We start from the raw sequence: 10282 nt of genomic DNA, 5'->3' as shown, positions 1-10282 counted from the left end.
GTAACAGTGAGTGCGTCCTGATTTTCCCATAATGATGAACACCATATTACTATAAACAGTTGCTCTACGAAATTAGTTGATTGGGTAGCGATAATGACAAAACGGCTTTGAACAGAAAAAAGTCGATGAAGTTGCCTTTTAGCCATTATGAGGAACGGTTTATTAATATTTAGAATTCGTCATTATGCGGTGGTAATGACGAGGATTGGCATGCCATGCAGTAACCATGTTACATAATTAGGCTATTCCATTTGATATCCATGATACATCCCTATGTAAGACTTGCCCTTAATCTTCCAAACAGGGAGTATGTATTGCAATTTCAGTTACCACCACCTGTGCGAACGATTAAGGTTATGTCTTACAGAGAGGGTGTTTGGATTTCAACTGGAATAGCCCAATTATCAAACATTGACACAATCATGAGTGTAAATTGATATTTACATGAATAAATGTTGCGTTGATGTAATCAGTACTGTTGTCACCACCTTCTGTCATCAATGATGGTCTATTTTCATCAGCTGCAATCAAAATAGTACAGGTAAAAAACATAATGAGGGAGAGAGTGACGAAAGAAAGACAACATAAGTATTACAAAGAGTGTTCTTCAGTAGCCATTGTTGTGTATTCATCTGCCAAATCATAGACCATGTTTTAAATGGTCTATGGCCAAATAGTGGCGGTTTTTTACAATTACAATAATTAATGCACATACAATTGTAACTCACTTACAATGCTACTTTGTAGCGTTTGTTTTATTGCAAGGGAATACAATAGCCATGATCAGAATATCGTAAGTAACTTGTGGATAAGATCGTGGTGGGCAGTAATCTCGTAATCTCGTGGGTAATGCCTATGTAGACGCACTCGCTATTATAGTCACGACGATTTACCTATGCAACATTCATTGTACTTAAGGCATATCTACGAAAGGTCTCCTCCGTCGCCAGTTCGATTTCGCTCACTTCACACAAATTGTGGAAAGCGAGCGGAATTAAACTGACGGCAGAGGAGACAACAATCTTATCGTAATAGCGTTAATATTATAGAATCCAGGTTCCAGTGAGTTTGTAATTAAACCTTTTTAACTATTTCGATCCTGAGGTAAAGCTAAATTCACAATTAGAGGCTGGCAACGAATCAGAAAATTATCATAGAACAAACGTACCTGGTATTATACTTCTAAATCTATTTTTGTTAATGTTCTCATCAGTTGCTCCTGCCTTGCATTCTTCTGGTTTCGGTAACAAGCTTACTTCTTCTAGATTCTATTGATATAACAAAAAAAATGGGCTATACCAGATCAATTCTACTCCTGTGGAAGATAGCTTCCACAAGAGAGTATAAATTTCAAATAAAATGAACACGTTAGGCAGCTCCATTTGAATTTATACACTTTCTAACCAAATGACAAACTGGATCTTCCTCAGAGGGAGGGCGAGGTTCAAATTGGGATGGTTAATCTGCTAATTCTGTTTGACATTCATACTCCCCTCTGTAAGATCTGTCCAAAATCACTCAGGGAGTGTGGACTTTAAATGGATTTGTCCTAATCCATCAGATTATTTATAACTGTGAAATATTTTTAATGTTACTGGATAAATCAGTATATGTATTGAATTATCTGGCTCAAACAAAATCTCTGGGAGAAAACTCTTTTGAGCATTATTATGCTTCTGAATTTTATGTGTTAAAATTACTCCTAAAACAAAACTCGATCTCCATATTGCGAAAATACATATATAAATGTTTGTTTTTATGGAATGATGTGGGGCCGTATTGGTCAGCGACAACCTGTAAAGTGTCATGAGGCTTGTGGGTCAAACGTCTAGGCGTCTTACCTGTGCATAGCGCACTATATGTCACGTTTACTATCATTTATCGTGTTATGTGTATTAGGTGTGATAGTTAGATCCAGCATTTGATGGTGGCGGATGCCGGCGCAGAACTTCACCAGATTGTTTACCAGATTGCGAATAATGCGATCGGGTTCGCGTGATACGCTCTACAACGCGCTATATAGGTGCGCATCGATCGACAAGTGTGTTCCGCGACGACGCGGCCAATATTGTGTCATAGACGACATCAATGCTAAACCACGCCCATGGACTACGAAAACTTATTGTGAGGCATCTACTGGGCTACCCATACCCCGGAATGGTGGCATGTTGCCTGTGGTGTCGACGCTAAGTCAGGTTTGCGTGATGTAAGCGAACTCAAAAATGGCGCAAATAGCGCGAGCGTACACAAAAGAAACTTTGCCTATAAGATGGCCGATGTCGCCAAGTCTGAACGTTGTTACGGTATCCGCTGAATTCAATTACGCTTAGAGATCACAGGCATGGAATATACCAATCTATGTGTTATTAATCAATGGGGCTATCGCATTTCAATTGAAAACAACACCAACTGCATGGGGAATAAGGTCTTGTATTCCTTAAGTGGTATATGGATTTCAACTGAAATAGCCCATCGGTGTCCAACGGATAAAGGCTTAACGTTCTCGATGAATTGCACATAATCGTAGTTACTATGATCCTTACCGTGAATTGAATATCTAATCCAGATTGGTTCGTTTCGGAATCACGAATCTTGAGTTGTCTGAATGTTTCATGGAAGCCAGATACAGGAATTGAAGTATCGCCAAACATAACGTATTCAACAAGTGCCTCAAAGATAAACTGGTATTGCTCCTAGAACATTGGAACAGGTATAGGTTTTAAAAATCATAATACTTTGCAATTTTAACAGTTTTACGACATATTTTAGTATTTTTAGTTCTTAAATTTTGTTTTAAGAATGTGGTCAATTGTTCGGATTCAACAGTTACCACTGGTATTGTTTTTCATATCTTATTTAACCAATGGAATGAATATGCATTATTAATAATATTTTGCTGGATTCCACAAACTTACAGCAGTTTGAATCATCTGCATTCGATTATTTCTCATATCAGAAACGAACTTAAATACGTCAATCTGCTTCTCGTCATTTGCTTGTTTCATTAAGGACTCTATGGCAATAAAAGTACCTGTACGTCCAACACCAGCACTGAAATAAGAAAAAAATTGTCTTATTTGGCATGATTGGGGTTGTAGAAAGTTAAACATCATATTGATGTTGTTTTAAGGGAATAATTAAGACTGGGAAGTCAGGGCAGCAGACTTTAGCAGTAATATAGCTACAACCAGACGCGTACAATTACTGTTCGCTCTGCTGGCTAGAATTGCTATGTCCCATGAGTCTGCTGAATTTGTGTAGCTTGCTCCTTTCCTCCTTGCCTTTGTTTTGTCTTTTTTTTCAAGCATCATTTTTGATCTTTTTGTGTTACCCCATTAAAATTAAGTCTACACTGGAAGGTAAACTTTATGGGTCATCCTAGCAATTCGGTATTTTGGTGTCAATTTTGATGAATGTATAACTTTTTATTGTGTTGATATATTTTTGTTCTATTGTTTTGATTTGTGCCTAATAAATAAGAATGAATATGAATAAATGAATACAATAATAAACGAATGAATGAAAGAATGAATGAATGAATGAATGAATGAATGAATGAATGAATGAATGAATGAATGAATGAATGAAAGAAAGAAAGAATGAATGAATGAATGAATGAATGAATGAATGAATGAATAAATGCTGATCGCGTAGTACGCTGTTCCTATATGACTCCATAACGTGTAAAATATACACTACAAGATTCGTATTGTGAACGCCTGCACAGGTACACCGTCGCCAATGTACCTGACTGGTACACACAGAGTACCAACACAGTACCAATGCTACTACTGCAAATGAACTGCACAGTACCAGCCAAGTACCTTACCGACTATGTAAATATGCAGGCGACCCAATAGGAATCTTGTCGTGTAACCAACCACGTTCAGATAGGGCTACGGTTTTATTTGTTTTTATAACAAACCTGCAGTGTACTATTGTTGGTTGCATATCTTCAATTCTGTAGTTGTTAACGATTTTGACAAAGTTGAGAAATGCGGAGCCATTATCTGGAACCGAGAAATCTGGCCACGTGGTATAATGAAATTGACAGACTTCGAGTGTTTGAGATTCATCACCAGAATTCTATTGAAAAAGTATTCAACGAACGTTAAAAATTTAGGTTTTCAGAAATCGGCTATGTTGTGTCATCTATTTGTTATTATATCACTTGAATGATAAAGATATACTTTGGATTTTAAAGCAGCATTTGTAGTATAATTAGTCTAGAACGTGGTTTCCAGTGTATTTCGGGAGAAACATCATTTGTATTTGGTAACCACTTACTCAATTTGTCTTAGCTCATGAACTATAGATACGCTGTAGTCAGTCGTTAGAGATGATACATTATAAGGGATCCCATATCATGCATATTGTTATTAAATTAAATTGTTATTAAAAGTGAACAAATGATAAGCTAAACGCACACAATCGTGTAACCGTGAAGTTGTGTACTAATGGCATTTTTGCTTCAAGCATTAGAGGAGTGTGTGTAGATTCAGAGTCACACCACTCTTCGCCATACATACATTCTCCCAGCCACATTTCCCTAACATAATATGAAATTAAAAAAAAAATATATATATATATTTTTTGCAGAGGCGCCGGCGGAGTTCGAACCCACGCTGCGCGCTGCACTGAGCAGTACTATACAGTATTGACATAACACCAGCGCCTTAGACCACTCGTCCGTAAAGGCTTGATGGTGTCATGATGAAAATTTTAAAATATAATCGCAACTTCATTACTTCAACATACCACGTGACAAGCAAAGACAGAAAACGTACCATATTTTGGAAATTTGTGTATTAATAGCGCTCAATTGTTGATAATATACAATAAATGAGCCTACGCACAATAGTCTTTTCATACATTATATCGATTTTGAATCGCACGTGCGTGCTCGCCGTAAGTATGTCGGTGTGGCGTGGCCTACCATTTTTCTTGTAGCTTCTTGTATACACGTCGATGTTTTCATCATTTATACAATAAATCCACATTCGACCCCTAATTTTATTTCAGGAAATAAAACATTAGATTACCATAAAAACGAAACAGTAATCATTGGTTGGGTCTAATGTCATTCTTACATGGAATTTTCACGGTTTTTTCTATCGTCATTCTCGCTCAATTAAAAAATATATTTTGGCGTATATAAAATTGAAATAAAATTCTCTGCCTCATAAACGACATCAAATGTGACCGTACACCACGAATGAGCCGTAAATGTCCTCAATTGTATTCTGAGTTACAGTGTATTCATAGGTACCTCAATTTGGTGCTACGTGTACCTCATTTAATGAGATACACGTAGCACCAAATTGAAATACCTATGAATATGACCTTCATGCCCATTTTACACTGTAACTCAGAATACAATTGAGGACATTTACGGCTCATTCGTGGTGTACGGTCACAAATGTGCCAAAATTGGGTATCACGAATCGTTATATATCGTTATGAACACGGCAGAGTGCCGAATACGCAAAATTGCTGTTCTGAGAAAACGGCGTTTGAAAATCTTGCTACCATTCCATTGGTCCTTCTAAAAATTTAGAACATTCGTAAGCACTCATTTGAAATGTATATTACAGAAGTGAATGTACATGAATTATTGGCAATACTTGCATGTTCTGAAATAATCGATATATCCCACAAAACGCGTTTTAACAGCTATTCGGCTTTATGCTGTATCCAAAATGTCTCTACCACTGCGCAGAGAGAGGTCGAATACGCATTCAACTACGTGTAAACCATAGCACGCATTCTTGATTTGGGGCTTTTGTGTAGAAATTACTGGATGTCCTAAGGCTGTGTAGACTTATCTTGCTATATAAGTATAAAACAGTCATCCCTTTAATATTTAGCAAAAACTCGAGGATTTTAAAGCAAAAATAACAATATTGGCCTATATTTTGCGTATGATTTTCCGGGATTTTCAAATTTCACGGGCGCGCACTCACATTATTAAAGAACAGCAATATCACGTAGGGATAGTTTGTACTTATTTTGGTATCACTAGATAGAGGATACCTACAGCTATACGTTGGTATCAAATATATTAGTATAGGACATGTAATATTGAAAATTCGGGGTTTCCCGCTATACAATACTATAGATCAACATGGTTTGTACAGCTAAGTATACGATTCGTCTCTCTGCCGAATTCTTTTATCGCACTTAGGCGCGATTCGTCCAAATCAAAATTTCAATAACTACGTCGGTGAGTAAGATTTACCATTAATTTTTGGTGGAAATAAAAGATAACCTGAAACATAATCATAAGCATACAAAAACTCAATTTGTTCAAAATTCTCGATTCGTCACTCTGCCGAATTCATAACGATATGATGTGCAGTTAATATTCAAAACGGTAACCACGCTAGAATGTGCAAAAATTAGCATTACAATTTTTCTTATTCTAACAGCAAGCGTTTCTAGAATGTAGTATGGCGAAATGTGTTGTAATTCAGAGTCTACAAATTGAACAAGTGGTCAAAGGCCACACGGGGGATTAAATTTGAAAATGCTTTGATCAAGCTATAAATTACCAAAAGTTGTTTGTCTGGTCCTAAGGAATAACAAAGTCAATGTCCATGTATCTCCAGGATGCGTAATGTATAATTTGAGATATCAGAAGTCATCATATTCTCGAATCAACATCCCTATGTAACATTGACAGTTCATAGATCATAACATTAAATCTAGACTCCGTAGATATAGTATACTATACATTTTCTTTTGTCAAGATAGATAAGTTGAGACTCTTTTAAGTGTAATTGGATCATTTTGGAAATGTTACCTTGTAGGCCTACAATTTTGATTTTACCCTTTGACCTAATTTGGCCAATACCTTTAATTAGGCATTCTAGAGATATATGACCCTCGACTTTATTACTCCTTGGAATTAACGGAATAACTTGTGATATTGCATAACTTGATCATGCATTTTAAAATTTAATCCCCATTCGAATTCGGAATCCGCATACCCCTGGTAACAAAAAACGTTAGTATGCAACTTCACGTGCATACGGTCACTTTCGAAGTGATACGAAATAATGGGCGACGTTACGTGAGGTTATAAAACTGCATCACTCCCGGGATGCGCATAAATATTATTCTACATGACAATCGGATCCGCTTCTGGAAAATGATCGCGTAGTGTGCGAATATGGCTCACATGTCACGATGCGTCTGCGCGCACAAGAGTAATTAATCCGCATCTCAGATGTTCGTATTAATGCGGATCTCCCATCCCGTGTGAAATTGCTTATCACCTGTGAAATCCTCTTCAATTAACCCAACCATCGTATTACTTACAGCAACCATCGTAAAATATCGAAGTGTGTAGTCGACAAACACCTCCTGCTTTTGAAAGGTGACCAAAATATCACCGTACTTCTCTGTCTTGTCCGGCCAATATTTATGACATTTTATCTAAAAAAGGAAGAATATGTTAGAATGGCGGTACACAGAAACTTGTTTGTTGTTTTATTTCTTCTTTGACCTGGGACACTCCATCATTTAAAAACACAATTAATCATCTGTTCTTCTTTTACGTACATGGAACTTATATTATTGCGTTAGACAGTTAACCTTTTTAGTACATGCGCACATTGAACATTGTTGAATTGCGCAGTAAAGATGTGCGATGATGACACCATCTAACACCATAAACGCTCTAGAATTTAGCACAAAGGTCAATACAAAGACAAAAAAGACTGAGACCAGTTCGATTTTAGATGCTTTCAAGTTTACTTACTTTACCACTTTCTGTCAAGTTTGTTACCATGACGATTTTACTTATTGTGTGTTCCCAGACCATCCTCCAGAAATCCGCTATTGAGACTGAATTGGGACCTGAGTGAGAGGTTATTAGATATGGAGTCAGAACAGTGTGAAAAGGGGACAGTAAGTGAAATCCGATTAAATGATTTTAAATTAGTATGAACCGTCCTCGATTGTGCTTTCTGTTCCGTATCTTAAGCTAACTGAACATTCTAGAAGATGCAAAAACATTATCATATTGGAAGCATTCTACTAGAATTTGTATAAACATATGAAATGCATTTGACCAATTTTATAATATAATTGATCAACAAATAATCTGTGATCTGAAATTTCCATTATGATTTAGTACTATAAAGTATCACGTACAGTATAATCTGAACTTAATTTATTTTTTTGATAAAGTTAATTTACTATCAAAGCAAAATGGTCTAATAACATCTGTAGGGGATAAATAAATATACCTTGACTTGCTATGTACTTCTGCGGCTGCTTGTATCCCTGCATTCAACAACACAATAATTTAATTATTGTCATTGTTTTCTTAGTACTCAAGTTATGATGTTATTACATAAGTCTTTTATTTTTCTCGTAACACTTATGGTGCTGCTGCTGCTGCTGCTGATGATGATGGTGGTGATGATGATGATGATGATGATGATGATGATGATGATGATGATGATGATGATGATGATGATGATGATGATGATGATGATGATGATTTTTAGAGTGAAAAACCTTGAATTACATAATTCGACATTATGCCAAATCATTGACGATGAGTTATTTTTCTCATTATGCTAATACAAATGACACAAAAAATGACAAAACACCTTCATTCGTCTAAACTTACATCAATATAGCTTGCATTAATATAATCTGAATCCGGATCATCACCCTGGACCGTTAATTTCACACGTGAATGGTCATCTGCAAAATTCAGAAAATAAATTGACAGCTGAGAATAAGTTGAACACTGAGTGAATAAAACTGCAATATTTGTTTTGAAAAAATAAATAACATTACCTACTTTAAATTGCATTAGTAGTCTTTCAATGCCTAAGTCATATTTTGAGTGTTTTTTTTTAGATGACAAAACTCTAGGACTTGAATATATATATATATATATGTCCTTTACACTAAATATAATTTCTTTAGATTAACATTTAGGACATTCTTAAAAATAAAAAAATAATAATAACAGCGAAAACCTTAAAATAAAATTTAGAACTGAAGGAGTATGTATGGGTGTGTTGTGATTGGGAGAGGTATATATGTGGGGTGATGGAGGAAGGTGTTTTGGGGTGTTGCATATCTAGCTAGTCATTCTTTAAGCACATCCACGAAGACAACAAATTAAATGGCCAAATTTAGATTCAACCAAAACAGTGATCTTTCTTACATGTGACGATATTTGTGTAGCGGTTCTTTTTACGGTTTTTCGGTTTCTGGGAGGCTTCATACGGAAACAAAATTCCTTGTGGCAGCATCTAAAAATAAACAAATTAAAAACATTTACCATTACGCTACTGAAATACAAAAGGTATTCTAAGTTCAATAACAATCATTTTTTATTTTTATAAATATGCTGGACTCATTCAGTCATACACCGACTAAAAACTGTTTCTAGCATAACACGTGTCACCAGGTTGTATGAGGCAAAGGACAATCTCTGGAAAGCAGGACTAGTCAATGTTATGATTTAAACGACTCTAGACATCGTATTGGGTCATATACTGTCCGAGGGGCAAACCTGATTTGGTGTCATTCAAAAAGTAATTTTATGAAGAGTGCCCAACTCTTATTTGGCGCAAGAATATTTTTTCGGTTTTCTTACCGTATAATCATTCTTAAAGGTATAATCTTCCTTCTCCTTCTTACGTCTGACATATTCCTTTAGTTCTGTAATGTTAACAGGTCCAGGAGTGTCAGCCCGTTTACGTGAAGCGTCATCTCTACTTGTTGGTTCAGTTAAATGTTCAGGAATCGATGTCAAACCTTCAGCACAAATAATGTAAAACGATCAATAATCTAGTTTAAAGCCCAAATTACACTCATTAACTATGAAATAGTTAGTCTGCAAGATATATTGTTGGGATTGAGTATAAAATTTAAAATCGTGTTTGCTATGGGGCCAATGCACTTAATAGATAGGTCAAGTAAAGATGGAACGAGCATGCGATGAAAAATAATCTTCTTTAAATAAGAAAAGCTGTATTATAAGTCTTTCTTGAGTTCTCTGTCATATCTGACCGTACAGCTTGAATGAGCCGTAAATTCCCTTAATTGTATTTTGAGTTACAGTGTAAAATGTGTACGAAGGTCGTATGCATTGGTAACTTAAGCTGGCGCGATATCTGTCTCATGTTGATAGTCATAAACACCAATCAATAATCCTATTATTGAAAAGGATAATAAGCTTCTACCTTAGATGGCAATAGAATTTTTAATAGCTCTGGTCTTTGTTTGCTTTGGCTAAATCCTGTTCAAATGG

General features: G+C 35.9%; 1 protein-coding gene and 1 long non-coding RNA gene across 2 annotated transcripts; both read right to left on the bottom strand.

Annotated features, from left to right (window-relative positions):
- Window positions 1–420: 420 nt before the first annotated feature.
- LOC140168875 (receptor-type tyrosine-protein phosphatase epsilon-like) lies at window positions 421–7329 on the bottom strand. Its single transcript, XM_072192217.1, has 6 exons — window positions 7321–7329; window positions 3926–4086; window positions 2916–3051; window positions 2544–2693; window positions 1169–1268; window positions 421–521 (listed from the first exon to the last, which is right to left on the bottom strand). Exons 1-6 carry the CDS (start codon window positions 7327–7329, stop codon window positions 421–423), a joined length of 657 nt encoding a protein of 218 aa, XP_072048318.1.
- Window positions 7330–8252: 923 nt separating this feature from the next.
- LOC140169338 (uncharacterized) lies at window positions 8253–9724 on the bottom strand. The gene is made up of 4 exons (XR_011861367.1): window positions 9626–9724; window positions 9191–9278; window positions 8642–8718; window positions 8253–8289 (listed from the first exon to the last, which is right to left on the bottom strand). It is a non-coding gene; the product is annotated as an uncharacterized lncRNA (long non-coding RNA).
- Window positions 9725–10282: the final 558 nt, after the last annotated feature.

The sequence above is a fragment of the Amphiura filiformis genome, chromosome 1 (genome assembly GCF_039555335.1).
Source record: "Amphiura filiformis chromosome 1, Afil_fr2py, whole genome shotgun sequence".
NCBI classification, from domain to species: Eukaryota; Metazoa; Echinodermata; class Ophiuroidea; order Amphilepidida; family Amphiuridae; genus Amphiura; species Amphiura filiformis.
The sequence above is the reverse complement of the archived record's forward strand: the minus strand, read 5'-3'. Positions and strand labels throughout refer to the sequence as shown.